General features: G+C 42.9%; 2 protein-coding genes across 2 annotated transcripts; both read left to right on the forward strand.

Moving 5' to 3' along the window:
• The first annotated feature begins 11,436 nt into the window (after positions 1-11,436).
• On the forward strand, positions 11,437-14,029 carry LOC138626931 (tripartite motif-containing protein 16-like). Its single transcript, XM_069708943.1, has one exon. It carries the CDS (start codon positions 11,505-11,507, stop codon positions 13,167-13,169), a length of 1,665 nt encoding a protein of 554 aa, XP_069565044.1. The 5' UTR covers positions 11,437-11,504; the 3' UTR covers positions 13,170-14,029.
• Positions 14,030-14,911: 882 nt separating this feature from the next.
• On the forward strand, positions 14,912-17,040 carry LOC138626930 (tripartite motif-containing protein 16-like). Its single transcript, XM_069708942.1, has one exon. It carries the CDS (start codon positions 14,980-14,982, stop codon positions 16,648-16,650), a length of 1,671 nt encoding a protein of 556 aa, XP_069565043.1. The 5' UTR covers positions 14,912-14,979; the 3' UTR covers positions 16,651-17,040.
• The last annotated feature ends 5,334 nt before the right edge of the window (positions 17,041-22,374 follow it).

Genomic DNA, 22,374 nt, shown 5'->3' on the forward strand with positions numbered 1-22,374 from the left:
GTGTGTGTGTGTGTGTGTGTGTGTGTGTGTGTGTGTGTGTGTGTGTGTGTATCAGGAGGTTCAGGATATCCTGTCCTGCGATGTCAGTAAACTGAACTGATGTTCATGAACCTTCTTGAACGTCACTCCACCCGTCTGAGACACTCGCGGGCCTTAAAACCGACACACCCTTGGAAAAGCCTTCCAGAGGCATCTCTGCTATTTGCAACGATGAAGAGATTAATTTTGGGGGCTCAGACGCTTGAGAATGAACACTTTCAAGTTTCAGGTGAGGAGCTGAAGTAGATTTCAGGATTCAGGATCTTATTCACTAAAGATCGGAGCGTGTAGAAGAAGAAAATACTAAATCTAGATGTTTATGAAACCGTGTCGTCTATACATGCATGTTTCCATACGTCACCCGGTGCCCGGATTCCTGCATGTGTTACGCGGTGTGTGTGTGTGTGTGTGTGTGTGTGTGTGTGTGTGTGTGTGTGTGTGTGTGTGCGCGTGCCCCCCCCTCCCTCCCTCCCCCGACACGTCGCCGTGGTGAAAGCCACTCTTCAGCGCGCGGCAGCTGTTCGACATTTCCTGCGTATTAGATGTCGAGCGGTGGCTATTGCTCATTTGCTGAGTGCATTATTAACAGATGGACTTCCCGCTTGGCTCTAATATTGGGAAATGGGAGAAATGCAGAGAGTGCTGTGGACACACACACACACACACACACACACACACACACACACACACACACACACACACACACACACACACACACACACACACACACACACTGCTGCTGCTGCTCAGGAGATGAGTGTGTGTGGATATTTATTGCTCAGTGCACCCTCTGTTTGTGTGTGTGTGTGTGTGTGTGTGTGTGTGTGTGTGTGTGTGTGTGTGTGTGTGTGTGTGTGTGTGTGTACATGCCTCTAGACATATGACAGCATATCAGGCTTTTGTGTGTGTGTGTGTGTGTGTGTGTGTGTGTGTGTGTGTGTGTGTGTGTGTGTGTGTGTGTGTGTGTGTGTGTGTGTGTGTGTGTATGTCAGAGTAATGCTGCCTGTGTGGCCCAGCTATGTGGTGAAGAATTCCCCTTTGACCTTCTCCGCGCTTCATTTATTCACGAGGCGATTTGATTACCAGTAAATGCAACGCTGTCGACACCGCTCGCTCCGTCGTGACGGATTTCACGGAGATAAAGGGACATTTCACCGGTTTCAATCACGCGATAACGAGTGGAGTAATCACTCCGACGTTTCCTCTGGTGGAATAAAAGAAGACGCTCTCGTCGTTTCTTCTACGTTGGACCGATTTGTACTTTTTCTACTGGGCGACAGCATCTGGCCAAATGTCCAAATATCAGTAATGTAACATACTTCTTAATATCCATAAATACTGAGCAGCAGTTACCTGGTAGCAAAGAAACCACATCTTCCTTCACGTCAGGTGATATCGACTGCAGCACAGCAGGGATCCTTTTGCACCATAAAGAGAAACACAGATTTACAGCACAGCACCATTTCATATCCAACTATAGTGCAGTTTAGACCCGGCTGGATGAAATCTACAATTTGACTTCCTGTTGATATTAACATTGTGCGTAAATCAATAGAAACCGACGGCTTCCAGGAACGCTAGTAAACTACATCAGAGACCGTTGAGTTATAGTTTAGGAAGTAGATTGGTTAAAACCACCGGTACGCTCCCTTTAATCTTAACACAGAACGTTTTTTAGATGTTTTTTTCTTGGGGTTGTTACGGTCCATTACCGACATTATACCGTACCAGTATCCAGCTCTCCTCTCTTTGCCTTCCTGAAACTTAAACCTGGAACGGTTCCTGGCAAACAGCGACTCATTACAGCCTCTTCTTCTCTTCACCGTCCTACGTACTCCCCGCTGGCTGTTTGTCAGCCGGGTATGTAAACTCAACCCAGAACTTCCTGCCATTTCTAAACTCATCGAAGGAGGACATAAACCAGGCGACTTCCTGTGTACCTCGGGCGACTTGCGATGGCACAGGAAGTCCGCCGACGCCAGGTTTACCCGAAGTGTCTCCTGCCATCCCGACGCCCATTAGTCACCTCGGCCGGCGGTGGAGACCAACGCCTTCTGATTATTCCTTCAAAACAAACAGCGCAGGAGGTTTTTAGAAAAAGGTTTCTCAAACCGGGATGCCAACTTCTGGACCTTTAAATCACTGAATACTAACTGCTGCTTTTGTAATCATACTGTGAAGACACTCATTTATTAGTTTTATGTAACCGACAGTGGTGCAAGACGTATTTTGATGATTTAATGCCTTTAAAATACCAAAACTACAAAGAAAAAGTAATACTCCTTTACAAGTAAAAATCCTGAAAGTACAGAAGTATTCGGGGGAAAAATGAAAGTTAAAAGCGAAGGTTTGGTTCCTGCTGACTGAAGCATCAGTGTGTGAGCAGCCGGTTGTAGCTGCTGCAGGTGGAGCTGGTCTGAACTTTATCTACAGTTTACGTCCAGGGACAGCAGATAAATCTTCGTGGGAGAGGAGAGAAGAGGCGGCACGTCGGCCGTGATTCATGTAAACTCACCGCAGATGTTCACTTGGTAATTTGGTAAACTAAAAAAAGTACCAGAGTGTGTACAAAAAACAACAACAACATGTTTACCACAGTGCAGACTTAAAAAACTAAAAAAGAAAAGCCTCCTGTACTGCATGTTCTGCTCCGACTGCCAAAACTCTCTGTACTTCATATTTCTGAGTGCAGATCAGTCGCCATGTTTGATTGTCCAACTGCATCGACATGCCAAAAAAAAAAAAAAAGTTACATAACCGGTAAGGTACAGTGTTTTATCATTCGCTGCCATCTACATAAACAGATTCAGGAGACCTAATGTGTCTCATGGCCTGTTGGCACGGCGACAGCGGTGCCAGGATAATAACTAACTGAATGGCGGTCTGGGCCCGGCGCTTGGCTGAGCTGTGGTTAGTGAGCCTGGACTCCGGTGCCAGCGGTCCTCTCGCTGTCCAGACCGGCTGCCAAATCACAGCCCTCTTTGGACAAATGGAGCGTGACACGAGGATCCGTCTCCGGGAGCGCGGTGGCGCCGGGCGACCGACTCCCACCGGGGCCCGGCCCATCTCCGGCCCGTCTCCGGCCCGTCTCCGGCTCACGCACGGCCGTCAGCTGGACACTTAACACGTGGATCCTGACCACATGTTGTGGTGTCTGACCTCCGACATGCTGTTTCTGTATCTGCGTGTGAACCTACAGACGCTGTTGTGAATTCCTGCCGTGGTTCCAAATCATGAGGAGCGAGATCGGCCAATCAGAAGGATGCACCGACTGTTTTTGGTTTTTTTCTTATTCATTTTTTGAGTTTTATTTAAAATAAATCGGAAAAATATTTGTTACATAAATGTACATTGGATCAGTTAGGGACAATTTCCCCCACTGTGCAAAAATATTTATTAATATATAGATATATATATATCTATATACTAATATTAGTTCATCCAGTTACTGTTTTTGATGTGAAATGAGCACCAGGTTAAAATGCAGACAGAAATCACCAACTCGTGCCAAAAGGAGTGAAATAAAAAGTGTGCGTGCTTTTATTTAGCCTTCTTATGTGTGTAATTCATAAGTGAAGATGAATTGAAACCTCCATCACTGCAGGTGCAAATCAAAATGAATGAAAATAGAAAGATGTCTCGATGTAGGACGAGGACACCGACGTAAATCTGTAAATATAATTCATTTTGATTTCATTTGGGGATCTCTTGGGTTATTTTTGGCAAGAAGAGCTCTTTATTCAGGGAAATATCATGAAAAAAAAATACATTGCGTCTCAAGTTACTTCATTTAGTTTTAAAGCGGGCCACAGTCTTCCCCGTGAGAGCCTGAACAGAACCACAAAGAGTCTAATAATGCTCTGCACTTCGCGTGGATAGCGACTTCATGATTGGATGTTCAGGACGGGAAAACCTTCGTTGCACAGATTTATTCTTCATCAACGGCTGCAGCATGTATTTGCTGTTTCAAAGTAGTTGCATATAAATTTGTTTTTGTGTGTGACGGGGTCGAACACAAGAGTTTCAGAGGTTACAAAATAAATAAGAAGTACGTGTATATAAAAAAAAATTAAAAAAAGGAAGACGTTTGAATAAAATCAAATAAAAAGACACATCATAAGCCCTTTAATCTGTTATCTTATTTCAGTGTGGTGAAGCCAGCACCTGTGGTTTGATGAAGAGTCTTAGATAACACTCACGCTGCAGTCGATATTTTTTCTCGTCAGGAATTCTATTAAAAGACTGAAATCAAGAATTAATCGACCCGAATATGTGTTTTGTTTCGTTGCACGTCTTCTAGGTCGGTGCCACGGATCCACAAAACCTTTAAAATCAAACAAACGATGATAAATACGCACGCCGGCTGAATTCCAATCAGTTTCTGGCCTCTTGTTGTTGGTGGAAATAATCACTAGTAAACAAACACACGTTCCTCTGCAGCTTAAAAAAAGAAAAAAAAAGTTCCCGAAAAGCAGATAAAAGAATAAACTATTTGTTCTAGTGTTGCAGGAGTTGAATGACGTCATATTTCTGTCTCCTTGATCAATTCCTTGTATAAAAAAATCATAGTTTTCCGCCCCTGCAACTCACATTAAACATTAGTCGGGGAACAGGTGCGTCCGCTGTAATTACAGGTTTAAAAAGGGAGAGTTTTTCACCACACGGCTGAAGATGGACAATTGATTGCGTCGGAACAAAGTGATTAACGAACGGTCGGGCGTTTTACCGTTCACCTGATCTCCGGCTACCGCCGAGCAGGAGGACAAGCCGGCAGGTGTTTTGTTCCTCTACACCTGCTTCATTTACGGATTATCAAAAGCTACTCGGAAATAAAACTGGACAGAAAGTGGTGACGACTATTTTTTGAGCATTAAAAACATATATAACCTTTTTCTTGAAAGGGTTTTAAGCGAGAGTAATTTTTGTCTATCCCACACGTTAAACTACACGTTAAACTAAAATTTTAAAAAAAAGGACCGCTGCATTGTATATCTCTCCGTACTTGTTCCCAATTTTAGGTCTGTCTATAATTTGATTTGATGTAATTACTCCAAACTGTTTTGAAGGCGTATCATTCGGGAGCTCTCATTTCCCTCAAACCGTTTCGTCATGCTGCCGCGCTTCACACGGATACTCGTAGCATTCGCGGCTAAATTTAAATTAAGCTCTTATCCCCCCCTGGGACATAGCGAGATTCTAGATACAGCAAATCTGCTTTTGGTACGTTCCTCCAAAGACACTTTGAGCTGTTTTTATTTTATTTTTTGTATTTGAACATGCAGTATTCTCTGAAGTATATTCAGCAGCACGTCCCGTTTCGACCCAGCGAGGCCAAATCCATCTTAAAAACAGCCCGACATCCCACCGAAGAGCTCCCGGCAGACAAAACCAGAGCTGCTTCCTGATCCGGTGGGTTTTCGTACCCGGTCCTGCAGCTACCGGCTGATTGGTTCGGGTCTCCTGGGCAGTTCGCGAGGAACGGTTACCAGAGAGACGTCTCCATGAAAGTACAGCTGCAACGATTCAGCAGCTCGAGTATGTCCTGGAAGTACAGGTTACTTTCTTGGGTTTACTGAAGTTACAATAGTCTGCAGATGTATAAAAGATTAAGAGAAGAAGTGGAGGCAGACGAGGATGCAGCGATGTCAGGAGAGAGAGGAAGGAAGGTGTTTAAAAAAAAAAAAAAAGGAGAATGAGAGAAAATGGCAAGACAACTAAAGACGAAATGTGCTCCAAAAAAGCTGCCGTGTAAAAGTCCACCCTCGTATCGCTCACATTAATAATCATCTACCAAAAAACATCACCTGGAAATATAATACATTTTTTTATATATTATATAAAATTATTTTCTAAAAACGACACTGTGAATTTGATTTCTTCTCTCCGTTTCAGACCTCTGGTTCTTTTTTTTTTGCATTGCTGAGAATAATATGCAACGAAGGTGCCCTAATTTTTTCATTTGTATGAATTTCATACATATTGTATTTCTAAGCTTTAAGCACCTGCTTCAGAAATATATAGTCCGAAATGGAGTCACGTCAGCTGTCACTCAACAATTTATACCAACAGTAGAAACTGTCCATGAACCTTTCAGACACCCTGAGGATCTTCAGGTAGCCTCAGACTCAGTAAGGCGGAGGCGTCATCGACTGTAAATCAAGCTGTGACAACACTTCTGTTTAGACAAAGGATTCATTCTTATTTTGGTCTTTTCATGAGATTTGTTCATGATAAAAAAAAAAAAAGAAGAAAAAAGATGCTGTTAGCTCGACTGGCAGGATGAATCTGGGAAGGAAGGAAGTGGGGAAAGAAAACAACAACAACAAAAACACTTTCCCCTTCATCATCACCCGCCCTGACGGGCCTCTGAGCAAGGCCCCTCGAACACAAACTACTCCACCAAAGCTGCTTAAGTGTCAATCACACCAGCCTGAGCTTCACCCTTCACTCAAACACACAGAGACTCGGGGAGCACGTCAGCCAGCTTTCACCGGACGGACTCACTCCTTCCCACCGTGGTCGGAGAAAACAGCTGCTGCTGCAGGACGGCCATGTTGGACGACTATCATCCAGTATAATTAGTCGTGGGGGGGGGGTTAGGGAGATCAACAGTATGCGGAGACATCGGCCGAAAATCTGCATCACGATAAAGGCCACAACTAAAGAAACACACAACTGTAGGAGGTAGACAAAAGAAGAGCAACACGGTGCATGTATTATCATCCAGCTCCCTCTAGTGGTTAAATTCTAGATATAAAGTTCAGTATTAAAGATTGTGTTATTATCCATTATTGAAATTAGAAAATGAAAAATCACACCACAAATGGTGAGCAACTGAGTCACGGTGAGTTAGTTGAACAGCGAGGCAGCCTGGTTGTTGTTGTTGTTGTTGTTGTTGTGTTTTTATCTCTGGTTAATGTTATCTCCAGTCTGACGTCTAAACTCTGGATTTATTCCACAATAAACAAGTGTGCGTGAGTTAATGAAAGACAGATCTGCTCTGCTGAAGGCATAAACAGGAAAGGAAATGATAGCATCCGTACCCATGAATTTTCAGAGCCCCCAGAAATGGGGGGGGGGGTGTCTTTTATGGTGATCCCTGCAGCAGGCCGGAGAGCTGGAAGCTCCATTATCACCTCGCTGTGATGAAGCTGCAGCTGCTGACAGGCACACGGGGTGAATAAATGTCAGAGCTGGGGGGCTGCGGCGCGGGTCAGGTCGAGGCATCGCAAAAAAACAAACAAAACCAAAAACGCAGAATGAAAAGCGACAGATTTACGAGCGACGGGGGAGGGAGGGAGGGAGGGAGGGGGTGTGACCAAGTCGCCATGTTGCAAGATGTGTCCGCGAAAATAAGGAAATTTCTTTGTCATCCGAGACGGACACGACACACGTCAACCGCTTCGAGCTTTAACGGTGACGCCGTCCCGCAGGCGGCCTGACAGCCGGGTGTGAAGGTGCCGACGGGGCGTTTTTCATGTGATTTATGGACGTTTAATCCAGGTGATCGTCTCTTAAACCCCAAAACCAGAACGCTCACAATCCCACCATCTGACGGGGAAACACACCGCGGTGTCGCTGCGTAACGTCAGGTCACGTGACCACTGTTTCACACCTGCAGCACGTACAAATTGCGCCAATAAAGCAAAAAGTATTCAAATTTAGAATAGAAAAGAAGTGTGCGTCTCCAAAACGTAAACTTTTGACGATGTAATAATAATCTAATCTCTGCCTCTAACATGCTTTATTCTATATTTTAACTTTTTAAATTTGATTAATGTTTCATCTGTTCTTGTGCATCGTCTTTTCTTTCTTTTTATGTTCCTTAGTATCTGTTTCTTGTCGTTTGAGCTGCACTTAAAGCATAAAGTTTATTATTATTACTATAATGATTGGTATTCAAAAATATATAAATACTGTATTTCTTCTGAGATAATGCAGCAGCTTCGGCGATGAGGTTATGACAACATGGTGGGAGAATTTTATTTGAATGCAAGGGTGATTAAATTAAGACAAATTTAGTATAAAATTTAGTATGAATTTTTGCTTATCAATAACCACAAATCAGAAGAGATCAGTGGCGACAGCGGCGAACTCGGCCGTCCACAGCCAACCGTGCAGCGGAGGGGAAACACAAACAGCACATGGGAGCTATTTCAGGGGCAAAAGCAAAGTGAATGAGTCTTTAATAACATTCTGCAGGAAGACCTTGTAATTGCAAGCGAGTGGAGCGTTTTTCTAATTATAAACGCTCGCAGGCGGCGCACACACACACACACACACACACACACACACACACACACGCACGCACACACACACACACACACACGCACACACATACACGGCGCTGGTTAGCAGAGTAAACGCTGTGAAGTGGCCAGCGAGAAAAAAAAGTACCCGTTTTTTTTTTTTTTTACAAGTCGTGTTGTTTCTGGTGAGCAATTAGAGGACGTGACCGTCAACGTAATTATAACTTCCTAATCACGGTTTTCTAAAGTTGGATTCCACTTTGGAAAACAACATTTTTTTCCCCCCACACTTTTCTTTTCGCTTGTTTTGAAGCGATTCTACCACGAGGTTGTTTATTTTAGAATTAAACCTGTTGCGCTTACAAAGCTGTTTTCAAAATGCTGCATAATCCTTTGGTCATTTCTTTAGTTGCCATTTATTTAATGTACATAATATTTGCACCGCTTTATCCACGTGCAAATCTTCACTGCATCACCATTGTGCGCTCCAGCCTCCGACAGCTTGAACCCGTCTTTGTGACCTTGGAGCGCTCGCAGTGACCTTGAACCATCAACTGGTGTTTTATACTATCGACCTGCAGGTCTTCGGCGCTTCGAGGATGTCAGAGCTGCCGTTTTTACAGATATATCTATATTGAATATATTTTTTAAGGGCTGAATCTGCTTGTTCCAAGGATTCCTAGAAGCAATAAAACGCTTTTAATGAGTTAAATATTCAAAACTTAAGATGTTGCTTTTAAGGACTGTGCTATTAGATTCGATGGAAAAAATCTGGATGTTTTGAACCATCTTGTCAAAGAAGTGAAATGAAGACGCACATTAAGACAGTCGGACACGGAGCTGCTGGCGGATGTCTTTAGCATCTGGTGGATTCAGTGACTCTGCGAGGAGGTCGAATGTGTGTTTCTCTGTGGGAGCCGGTGATGAATAGCGTTTGGCCGGCGCCCAGGTCACACAGCCAGCGGCTCTCCCCGGCCGAGACCCCGAGCTCGTAAATTAGAGGCTTTTAGCCGAGCTGTCGATCACCCTTTTTGTTTTATTTTTTTAAACAGAAGCTTACAGACACAACACGAGGCTCAAAGACCCCCCCCCCCCCCATCTGTCTATTAAATAGGATATCGGAAATATATTATCAGAGTTATAAGACTCCTTTTTTTCTTTTACTGTACTGATAGTGTACAAGTTCATGTTTAAATGCAATAAAGAGGGTTTTCTTACGACACAGTGCTTTTCTCCTGAACAAATACTTTGAAGTATTTCCTCCCTGGTTTTGTTTTTGCGTCCACTTGTCCCCGATTGTCGTCCCGCGAGCATACGGAAACTCAACACATCTGAATTTTTAAAAATGCTGACACTGAAGCCTGGAAGGAAGCACGATACTTAATTCAAAATCACTGGTGTCACATTACGAATGCAGTGCTCGTAAAAACTCTGCGATTCAAGATCTTCTATATTTTTTCAGCTGTTTTCTTGGACCTCAGTGTGACGTGTGTAGAGTTCATTAGCCAAAGAGAAAACCGTTGTGTGACTGGTTTAATAGTCTGAACTAATGGATGGATGGATGGATGGATGGATGGATGGATGGGTGGGTGGGTAGGTAGGTAGGTAGGTAGGTAGGTAGGTAGGTAGGTAGATAGATAGATAGATAGATAGATAGATAGATAGATAGATAGATAGATAGATAGATAGATAGATAGATAGATAGATAGATAGATAGATAGATGCTGATGAGAAAAAGTTAGCAGTGCTGCCACACGTCACTGGATGATGTCACATTGTCACGTTCATGTAATTCATCCACGACGTTGATGTTGAGCACGATGATCACGTGTTTAGAACAACAGCGTAGATTTAACTGAACACGTCATGGTTAATGCAGCTTCTTTGTGGAACAGAGAGAACATGGTCCCGAGTCATTAAATACTCCAGTCGAATGTATTGTTCGTACAATCTGAGGTTACTATACTGAAATCTTGGTGTTGCCTTTGCAACTCCAAGACACACTAAACGTAACGGGAATTTGTTTCAATTTTCCACGAACTAAACAACAATGAATGAATTGGTAGTCATCGGGTAAATAATCTTTGGTTGTAGCCTTCTGCAGTTAAGAGTGGCTGGTTGTGTTGGAGATACTTCAGTGGAGGTTGATGAGCGCTGTGAGCAGCGAGAAGACTAATCGGTACCTCTTGAACTTTAAGGTTTGGACATATTCTGCATGTTATCACAGATATTTGTTGGTTATGTTTTCCTCTTTTAAATTTCATATCATTGCAGTGCCGATAAAGCTTCTTGGGATGTTTAGCCAACAGAAATGTACATATATTAATGTAAAAATGTACCTACTGTATCATTCATTCTCACTGCAAGATGATGGAAGACAGGAAGTGATCTGTTTGGGGAAAGTAGTGTTTCTACAGTGCAGTAAAGGACATGTGGGTTTTCTTCATCTGGTCTTGTGCTGCCCTCTCATGGCCGTAATGGGAAATGCTACCGTTTCCCTTTAAAGTTAGACTGTATAAAGAGATATTAAGGTGTTTAGTAGATTTAAAATACATCTCAAATCTGTCGCAAAGACATTTCAAACAAACTGAGCAACCGACTAGTTTGACTTTCTTTATTTGGACTTCAAATCCTCCATGCTGGTTCTTTAACACTGATTACTGAAGTTCAGGTTGAGCAAAGTGAGTTTCAACAAGATCTTATATCAAGTTGACTCATTGATGTGAACAGTCCAGTAATATTTGAAGTGATGTCTATTACCAAAATGATAATATTAATGAAATGTTAGTTTATTTCATTAAATATGTGGAAAAAAGTGTTTTTCTTTGCAGTTTAATTTGACAAATCTCTGCTGTTGAACCCGGAAAAATAAACTGAACGGAAAATGAGAACGAATTACACAAATATGGAGCCAAAAACTATTTGACACCACAATAACGACACGTTTTCAAAGTGTTGTTGTCGTGGAAGGAACACAGTCTGATAACCCTCCCTCTTCTTCCTGCTCTCAAACTCAGCAGCTCCACTCTGTCACCACGTTTCCTTGTTCCCTCCTTCACATCTGCAGCTTGAAGATGGGCGGAGCCAACACCTGCTGAACTGTAAGAGCTGGCGTCCTCATTGGCTGCAGAGTCACATGATATTTAAATCAGAGCTGAAACTGGTTTTATCTTTGAGGAAGTGAAACTCACACAGTCACTGCTGCTGAGAGGTGAAATGGAGCAGAAAGGAGTTCAGTTGGACCGAGAAACCTTCTCTTGTTCAATCTGTCTGGATCTACTGAAGGATCCTGTGGCTCTTCCATGTGGACACAACTACTGCATGGAGTGTATTAAAGTCCACTGGGACGGACAGGACGGGACGGGAGTCTACAGCTGTCCTCAGTGCATGAAGAGGTTCATACCGAGGCCTGTCCTGGACAAAAGCACCATGTTGGCAGATTTAGTGGAGGAGCTGAAGAAGACTGGACTCCAAGCTGCTCCTGCTGATCACTGCTATGCTGGACCTGAAGATGTGGCCTGTGATGTCTGCACTGGGAGAAAACTGAAAGCTGTCAAGTCCTGTTTAGTCTGTCTGGCTTCTTATTGTGAGAAACACCTTCAGCCTCATTATGATGTCGCTCCATTAAAGAAACACAAGCTGGTGAACCCCTCCAAGAAGCTCCAGGAGAACATCTGCTCTCTTCACGACAAGGTGATGAAGATCTTCTGCCGCACCGATCGTCAGATTATCTGTTATCTCTGCTCTGTGGATGAACATAGAGACCACGACACCGTCTCAGCTGCAGCAGAAAGGACCGAGAGGCAGAGAGAGCTCGAGGGGAGTCGAGGAAACGTCCAGCAGAAAATCCAGGACAGACAGAAAGATGTGAAGCTGCTTCAGCAGGAGGTGGAGGACATCAATCAGTCTGCTGAGAAAACACTGGAGGGCAACGAGAAGCTCTTCACCCAGCTGATGAGTCTCCTCCAGGAAAGAAGCCGCGATGTGAAGCAGGAGGTCAGATCCCAGCAGGAAACCCAAGTGAGTCGAGTCAAAGAGCTTCAGGAGAAGCTGGAGCAGGAGATCGCTGAGCTGAAGAGGAAAGACGCCGAGCTGGAGCAGCTCTCACACACAGAGGATCACAACGAGTTCCTGCACAACTACCCCTCAGTGTCAGCACTCAGTGAGCCTACAGACTCATCCAGCATCCATATCCGTCCTCTCACCTACTTTCAGGATGTGACAGCAGCTGTGTCAGAGGTCAGAGATAAACTACAGCAAGTTCTGGATGAAGAATGGAAGAAGATCTCAGTGTCAGTGAAGGAAGTGGACGTTTTACTGTCACAACCAGAACCAAAGACCAGAGCTGGATTCTTAAGATATTCACAAGAAATCACACTGGATCCAAACACAGCACACAGATACCTGTTATTATCTGATGGGAACAGAAAAGTAACAGTAATGGATCAGAATCAGTCTTATTCTGATCATCCAGACAGATTCAGTGGATGTTGTCAGGTCCTGAGTAGAGAGAGTCTGACTGGACGTTGTTACTTTGAGGTGGAGATGAGAGGAAGAGTTGATGTAGCAGTCGCATACAAGAATATCAACAGAACAGGGATCTGGAAGGAAAGTGTGTTTGGACGTAATAACAAATCTTGGTCATTAGATTGTTCCAATAACCGTTTTTGTTACAACAACATTCAAACTCCCGTCTCAGGTCGTCCATCCTCCAGAGTGGGGGTGTACCTGGATCACAGTGCAGGTACTCTGTCCTTCTACAGCGTCTCTGAGACCATGACTCTCCTCCACAGAGTCCAGACCACGTTCACTCAGCCGCTCCACGCTGGACTTCGGATTAACTGCTATAAAGACACTGCAGAGTTCTGTACACTGAAATAAACTGAAGTCTTTCACATGGTCGTGGGTTTAAATGTAGATTTCAGTTCTGCATTGTATTTTATTTTCTCTCCATCATTGTGGCATTTCTGCAATGGAACAGAGATCAGCTGTCAATCAAACATCTGATCTTTGCACCTTCATGGAAAAAGCACCAAGTTCTCCTTTTATGTTCAGGGAGCGCTGCCGACTAAATACCTACAAGAGTGAACGCATGTTAAGAGAAACGCAACTGATGGAAGAAAAGATGTGTCTCTTCCTCTTGTTTGCATTGTGGCTCTGAAAAGTCTCTTTGGGTTTCTGTCTTATTTGCAAGTGATTCCTTTTTGTTTTACTTTCCGCATCTAATTGACGACTCCCGTGTCTTTATCTTGGGACCTACAACCAACTCAGTATTATCATACGAAAGCAGATACAAAGGGAACGGGGGTGACGGTCAACTGTTTGTCAAACTGTCTAAAAGCTGCCCTATGGAGGAGTGACGTGGAGCACTGCTGGGGGAGCAATGCTGGACACCTCTCTTTGACTGAACATGTAGTTGCTCCTTCTTGCAAGAATAAATGTCCGATGTGTTTGATTTTGAACCAAGCCTCTGAGTAATTTTTCCAACAGCAACCTTTTTCATTTTCTGTTTTTATTGTTTTATTTCTACATTTGTATTGTTTCCTTTTTGTTTGTGCTTCACCTCCTGCATGCTTTGTCCTTAAAACTGGAAGTAATATTATCGTATCAATTCTAGAAAAATAATACAACACAACGTGAAGTGAATCATACATGAAACACTGGATGATGTTCAATAATTATTATTATTTTGTAATTGTTCATTCCAAAAAAAAAAATCAATAAAAACTCTTAAGAAGCAACGTTTTGTGAGCATGTCCATTATTTGATTAAAATATTATAACAGTAAAGTCTTGGTGGTTAGAGACACACAGATATTTGTGAAAAGATTGATGTGTAAACAATATGTAAAGTCAGGAAGTGATCTGTTTGGGGAAAGTAGTGTTTCTACAGTGCAGTAAAGGACATGTGGGTTTTCTTCATCTGGTCTTGTGCTGCCCTCTCATGGCCGTAATGGGAAATGCTACCGTTTCCCTTTAAAGTTAGACTGTATAAAGAGATATTAAGGTGTTTAGTAGATTTAAAATACATCTCAAATCTGTCGCAAAGACATTTCAAACAAACTGAGCAACCGACTAGTTTGACTTTCTTTATTTGGACTTCAAATCCTCCATGCTGGTTCTTTAACACTGATTACTGAAGTTCAGGTTGAGCAAAGTGAGTTTCAACAAGATCTTATATCAAGTTGACTCATTGATGTGAACAGTCCAGTAATATTTGAAGTGATGTCTGTTACCAAAATGATAATATTAATGAAATGTTAGTTTATTTCATTAAATATGTGGAAAAAAGTGTTTTTCTTTGCAGTTTAATTTGACAAATCTCTGCTGTTGAACCCGGAAAAATAAACTGAACGGAAAATGAGAACGAATTACAGGAATATGGAGCCAAAAACTATTTGACACCACAAGAACGACACGTTTTCAAAGTGTTGTTGTCATTGAAGGAACACAGTCTGATAACCCTCCATCTTCTTCCTGCTCTCAAACACAGCAGCTCCACTCTGTCACCATGTTTCCTTGTTCCCTCCTTCACATCTGCAGCTTGAAGATGGGCGGAGCCAACACCTGCTGAACTGTAAGAGCTGGCGTCCTCATTGGCTGCAGAGTCACATGATATTTAAATCAGAGCTGAAACTGGTTTTATCTTTGAGGAAGTGAAACTCACACAGTCACTGCTGCTGAGAGGTGAAATGGAGCAGAAAGGAGTTCAGTTGGACCGAGAAACCTTCTCTTGTTCAATCTGTCTGGATCTACTGAAGGATCCTGTGGCTCTTCCATGTGGACACAACTACTGCATGGAGTGTATTAAAGTCCACTGGGACGGACAGGACGGGACGGGAGTCTACAGCTGTCCTCTGTGCATGAAGAGGTTCATACCGAGGCCTGTCCTGGACAAAAACACCATGTTGGCAGCTTTAGTGGAGGAGCTGAAGAAGACTGGACTCCAAGCTGCTCCTGCTGATCACTGCTATGCTGGACCTGAAGATGTGGCCTGTGATGTCTGCACTGGGAGAAAACTGAAAGCTGTCAAGTCCTGTTTAGTCTGTCTGGCTTCTTATTGTGAGAAACACCTTCAGCCTCATTATGATGTCGCTCCATTAAAGAAACACAAGCTGGTGAACCCCTCCAAGAAGCTCCAGGAGAACATCTGCTCTCTTCACGACAAGGTGATGAAGATCTTCTGCCGCACCGATCGTCAGATTATCTGTTATCTCTGCTCTGTGGATGAACATAGAGACCACGACACCGTCTCAGCTGCAGCAGAAAGGACCGAGAGGCAGAGAGAGCTCGAGGGGAGTCGAGGAAACGTCCAGCAGAAAATCCAGGACAGACAGAAAGATGTGAAGCTGCTTCAGCAGGAGGTGGAGGACATCAATCAGTCTGCTGAGAAAACACTGGAGGGCAACGAGAAGCTCTTCACCCAGCTGATGAGTCTCCTCCAGGAAAGAAGCCGCGATGTGAAGCAGGAGGTCAGATCCCAGCAGGAAACCCAAGTGAGTCGAGTCAAAGAGCTTCAGGAGAAGCTGGAGCAGGAGATCGCTGAGCTGAAGAGGAAAGACGCCGAGCTGGAGCAGCTCTCACACACAGAGGATCACAACGAGTTCCTGCACAACTACCCCTCAGTGTCAGCACTCAGTGAGCCTACAGACTCATCCAGCATCCATATCCGTCCTCTCACCTACTTTCAGGATGTGACAGCAGCTGTGTCAGAGGTCAGAGATAAACTACAGCAAGTTCTGGATGAAGAATGGAAGAAGATCTCAGTGTCAGTGAAGGAAGTGGACGTTTTACTGTCACAACCAGGACCAAAGACCAGAGCTGGATTCTTAAGATATTCACAAGAAATCACACTGGATCCAAACACAGCAAACAGAGACCTGTTATTATCTGATGGGAACAGAAAAGCAACATTAATGGATCAGAATCAGTCTTATTCTGATCATCCAGACAGATTCAGTGGATGTTGTCAGGTCCTGAGTAGAGAGAGTCTGACTGGACGTTGTTACTTTGAGGTGGAGATGAGAGGAAGAAGTGGAGTTGAAGTAGCAGTCGCATACAAGAATATCAACAGAACAGGGAGCTGGAAGGAAAGTGTGTTTGGATGTAATAACAAATCTTGGTCATTAAATTGTTACAATAACAGGTTTTGGTACAACAACATTGAAACTCCCGTCTCAGGTCCTCCATCCTCCAGAGTGGGGGTGTACCTGGATCACAGTGCAGGTACTCTGTCCTTCTACAGCGTCTCTGAGACCATGACTCTCCTCCACAGAGTCCAGACCACGTTCACTCAGCCGCTCCACGCTGGACTTCGGATTAACTGCTATAAAGACACTGCAGAGTTCTGTACACTGAAATAAACTGAAGTCTTTCATATGGTCGTGGGTTTAAATGTAGATTTCAGTTCTGCATTGTATTTTATTTTCTCTCCATCATTGTGGCATTTCTGCGATGGAACAGAGATCAGCTGTCAATCAAACATCTGATCTTTGCACCTTCATGGAAAAAGCACCAAGTTCTCCTTTTATGTTCAGGGAGCGCTGCCGACTAAATACCTACAAGAGTGAACGCATGTTAAGAGAAACGCAACCTTTTTCATTTTCTGTTTTTATTGTTTTATTTCTACATTTGTATTGTTTCCTTTTTGTTTGTGCTTCACCTCCTGCATGCTTTGTCCTTAAAACTGGAAGTAATATTATCGTATCAATTCTAGAAAAATAATACAACACAACGTGAAGTGAATCATACATGAAACACTGGATGATGTTCAATAATTATTATTATTTTGTAATTGTTCACTCCAAAAAAAAAAAATCAATAAAAACTCTTAAGAAGAAACGTTTTGTGAGCACGTCCATTATTTGATTAAAATATTATAACAGTAAAGTCTTGGTGGTTAGAGACACACAGATATTTGTGAAAAGATTGATGTGTAAACAATATGTAAAGTCAACGGTGGAAACGGACGATAATATGATTAATATACAGAAACGATAGAGCCAAACTTATTGTAAATGTGACTTCCTCTTTTTCCTTTGAATTTACTTTATTTTCTGTTTCTATTTTGGAGTTCCAGTCAGGACCTGAACTCCTGACGTCTTTGCTGCTGAACCAGCTGAAGCGTGTCGGCTGTCAGATGAGAACATCAGTAGGATTCATTAGAAACAAATTTAAATCTATATTAAGTCACTTTGTTTGTCTGACACTGGCTTTTTCAGACATTTTTCAGACTTCTGAATGAGCTGCTGATATCTTGTATTCATAACTCATTTGTGAAACACCTTAATGAACAATAAAACGTCTCCTCGGTTGCTTTAGTTCGTTGTTTTCTGGTCCATTAATAACCTGTAATTCCATCTTTCTACGATGTCACCCAGCTTCTTTCCTCTTAAAATATTCCCAAGTGTCTTTGTTTTAGTCCAAATATCTGAACATTAATCTTGACATTAATCCAGAAAGAAACCACTCATACTTCTGGTAATAAGTCTCTTCCTCCCACAGACGCATCGTCCAGCAGGGCGCGCTGCAACACAAAGGTTCCACTCTTTATCAGGCGGTAATGACTTCAACACATCCACAGTCGTCACTGTGTGGTCGCCGGATCTGAGGTTTCTCAAATATGCTTCAACACCCCAAAATTACAGCAGCAGGAATGTTCCAGGGAAACTTTCATGAGTCTCCACTAGTGGCCGGATTCACTCCGCTGTATTCATATAAATAAATAAACCCACTTTACTTGAAATTAATCTTCATTTGAGTCCCAAATGAAACAAAAAAAATCCTGTACAAAAATATGACTCCTTCCTTCCCGGCAGCTTTTTTAATTTTTTTTATAAAAGTTCATAAAGCCGCTTGGCCATGGAAATGTGTGGATAGCAGTTTCCATCACGAACGTGGCCGTTTCCACCGCCTCTAGCTCCAATATAATTTAATAGCCGTTGTGGTAATTGAGCAAGTCTGTTAGGTGTTACGTGTTAATGTGTCTTAATTACAGAATTGACTCACAGGGCCGTCTCCGTATGGCGGGAGTAGCCCCCCCTCTGGAAAAAGGGAAAGCCCAGAAACATTAAAAGGATAACTCAACACATTTTATTAAATTTATATAAATGATTTCATTATTCAGAGCTCCGGACCCATTTTAGCATTGAAAACAAATGGATTGTTTTTTTTTTTAATTTTTTATATTTCCCCCCTCGTTGTCTCATCTAAGCTCAAAATCTCTGAGAAGGGCTGAAGTGTGGAAAAGATTTATGCCCACAAAACGCTGATAAAATCCTTATCTGTGATTAAAATTCACTCTTCTCTCATCGTTAATATGCTTATTAGATTTCTACTTGATGGAGAGATTATGGCGGTCGGTGTAACGGTGGCGTCGGGGCTCGTTCGGCCGAAACGCCGCTCCACGCCGTCGACTCCGAACGCCTCCGGGCCGACGCGAACTTTCAACTCGGCTGCCGGGTTTTGTGAAGCTGAAACTTTCGTGGCTGCTTTGCGCGTCACGGAGATCAGAGGAGGTGCGTCTGGGCTTTTGAAGGAAATCACCGAGAGAGGAGACGTACATTTCTGACCTTTAAAAGAAACACTTCGTTGACCTATAAATAAGTGAAAGATTTCTCCCCGCACGCCTACGACCATCATCTCGGCCGAGCCTTTCAGCTCTGACCTTTGTCAGCCCGTCTCACTCTGGTTTTTGATTGTTAGTCGGAGGCCAGCTGGCCTTGTGGTGACGGAGGAGACTGCACCGTTTCCCCCTGAAGGTTACAGAGTCAACTCAACAAAACAGCGTTGGGTGTAGGCGGGGCTTCTGACACCGCGGACAGGTTGGCGAAGCCTGGAGCTGCAGGTTTTATTGCCCGCTGCCGTCTTCGGGCTGCAACCACCCGAGCGTGAAAAGGCCAAACGACCCAAACATGACTGGATTCACGCCTCGCAGGTGTTTTTGATCCCGACGACTTTACTCAACGACACTTATCGTCTGTTTCCTTGAGGTTCAACTCGGTTCAATGTGGTGTTGTTTGAAGAGTAAAAATCACCGACGCAACATGATCGCAAAACACTTTACAATCACAAGACAGACAGAAAAGGAAGGTTTTCCCAAACTGTGAGCTGGTTCGACAGGGGAGGGGCCTGAAATTGAAAATGGCGTCGAGTTAAATTACGCCGACCGGTCTACGCTTCACGTCCAAGTCAAAGAGCTTCACAGGTGACGAAGTAAATCTGTAGAACTTTAAGCAGTAAAACTACGGGAGACTAATGAAGATGGCAAAAAAAGATATGCAGGAGAACGATAAAATGTAAAACGATAAAATACAGAGAGGACGATAAAAAGAATTTAAGAGAAACAATAAATGTAAAAAACCTCGGTGAACCGGAGAGAGCAGCTAAACAGACATTAACGATGTGAAAATGCTGCAGTTTCACTTTGTTTTACAGCTGTTTTTTTTTATTTTTTAAACAATCGAATAAACGCTGATATTTTTACCGTCACGTGGTGGAAGAGCAACAAGACGCGTTATAGACTAAAAACTCTTCTTCTCTCAAGAAAGCACAAAGAAAACAAAAACAACAGAAAAGTTATTTGAAGCTTTTATCTTTCTCACCGTGTCCATATTCAGCTGATTTGCTGACTTTGCACTTAGTAACTGGTGCATCCTCCGGTGCGTTATGTTCCTGAAAGGGGCGAAAACTATTTAGTTCATTAATTAAGTATCCAGCTGCTGATGTGGAAGAATTTGTCGTCGCTTGGCTGCTGCAGGACAGTAAAAAAATAAAAAAATAAAATAAAATCAGTGCACGTATGTGATTGAAAAGTGACGCTCTTATTGTGTGCTATGTAATGTATGTGATACTGGCGTGACATGTGACATTTGCCCCCCCCCCCCGCCCGCACCGTCCTTCCCCCCATCATGTATTGCACATACTGCAGGCCTGTCAGTCAGTGTATAGCTCCTTTGCATTCCTGCACACCCCCCCCCTTCACTGCATGCTGATTCTCATTTCAGCGCTCACAGCAGGTGCCAAGGAACCGACTCCCGACTTATCGCTGGGCTTATTTCCCAGGTCAAGACTTTATTGATTGATATAGAGTACAATTACAAAACCCGCTATGCATATCTCTCCCCCCCTCCCAGTTATTAGTATAATTTCCTTTATTACGCCCTCTGTGAACTCTGAGGGAGTGACGCGGGCCACAAGCTGGGTCTGTCTCTTTCAGTCTTGACTGCCGGCTTTTAAAGTCCTGACCTGTGATTTCAAAGTGTCTCAGCTGCCACGATCGTTTAGCCGCGACAATTAAGATGATTTGAAACGACAGCGTGATTCTGTCCTTTGTGTTTTCTTACGTGTCGCCGCTGATCTGTTCGCAGCTCGCCGGGTAAGATATGCTCTACGATGAGAAGTAATAACATCAGATTGATATGTTCTGCACCTAATGTTCTCAAACAGTGGAGGGGAAAGAAAAATTAAACAATAAAATGGTCCAGCACGGTTTTGCCTTGTTCTGCAAACAAGCAAAAATATCTTCCAGCACAGAGATTATTATATTTTCATAGGATTTACTTTAAAAAATGTTCGAATAAATTTAAAGCTGAATTACACAAAAGATTGATTCTGTATCACTGCACTCGCTCTGCACTGGCGTTTAATACTGACGAAAAAAAAAGAAAAAGAAACTGATATTCCCTGTGAGATAAGAGTGGGTGGTTATTATTCCCGGAGACGAGATCCTGATTAAATATTAGACAGACATACATTATTTGCTCAATTTAAATTCCCACACTAGCCACAGTATAAACCTGTAGTTTCTCTTATTTCAAGATGATATTAGCCGTAAGGTGGACGTGCTGTATACAATATGTGTTGCAGCTACCGAAGTCTGTTTAAAGGGGAAGCAGCATGTTTTATGGGACAGTTGTAGTTTGAATGCGTTGAATTTAACAGCATAAACAGATTAGTGATGAATTCCAGTGGTTTGCAAAAAACTACATTATTTTTGTACAACTTTGGTGTCGTGCAAACCATCCGTTAAAACCCAAACATTATGTTTAATAAAGATTCCATGTAGGACAATGAATACGCAGTACCGGAGCTTTTGTATTGAGTAAAAGTGAGTAGCGTCAGCTGATCATCTATAAAACACGTTCATTTCACCGTTTACACCAAAACCAAAAAAGACCAAATATCTTCAATGACCTGAACATTTTGCATCGCCCCCTACAGGACAAACACGCCCTCATTCTGAAACCGCAGAACACAACATGTATGAGCCTTTGTCGTCACGGTAACAATAATAAGCACATTGTTAATGTTACGGTTAGATTTAAGCATAAAAACTACTTGATTCTGGTTTTGGGGGGAAAAAAAACCTTTTGAAATGACTTTGAAAATAATTGTGTTAGTTACGTAAATTACAGAAGTTAAATACGTTTTGCAAATTTATTGATTACGCAAGTCAACGTGGGATAAATGCAAATATGGGTCATTTTAAGCTGTTTTAAGGGAGGACAGTCTGGTTCGCTGCTAATTTGATTCCATCTTTACGATAATCTGATTTCAATAACAGATGTAGAGCTCGACATCACCCGCAAAGTCATCCATCTGATCTTTAATTAACACCACTGCACATTAATTCTGGCGTACCGGAGTTCAAACGCAGTTACTTCCTGCCTCCACGTTGTAGTTTTCTGCTGTAGCTCAAATGGCTTCACGTCATCTGAACACAGCGACAACTCTTGAAACTGTTTCAGTGACAAATTCTCTCATTCCACTGGCAGATTATTACATTATTTTTATTTTTTTTGCACTTGCAAAAAGAGTTATGAGGGAATGGAGACTCAATAGTAGATCAGGAGATTAAGTCTGGCCGGCGGGTCACCGGCTCCTCCGTCGCAGCCTTTTTTTATTTTTTTTTATTTTTTTTACTGCTGCTAAGTATGAAACATGGATCAAAGTTCCCTGCGAGCTTGTCTGTCTGCGCGTAACCATCACTATGTAAACACTGCTTGTCATCGCGATGGATGGGTTTGGGCGCGGAGCCACTGGCCTGTGAGGTCTGTGTTATTGTGGTGAATGGATGGGAACACACT

Source organism: Brachyistius frenatus, unplaced genomic scaffold (assembly GCF_029030835.1).
Source record: "Brachyistius frenatus isolate BFR_SWC_R1_liver_20210118 unplaced genomic scaffold, ASM2903083v1 Contig_79, whole genome shotgun sequence".
NCBI lineage: Eukaryota > Metazoa > Chordata > Actinopteri > Embiotocidae > Brachyistius > Brachyistius frenatus.

What these genes read in the sequence shown, in the direction of transcription:
- LOC138626930 (XM_069708942.1), top strand. Translation starts at nt 14,980, where the DNA reads ATGGAGCAGAAAGGAGTTCAGTTGGACCGAGAAACCTTCTCTTGTTCA.
- LOC138626931 (XM_069708943.1), top strand. Translation starts at nt 11,505, where the DNA reads ATGGAGCAGAAAGGAGTTCAGTTGGACCGAGAAACCTTCTCTTGTTCA.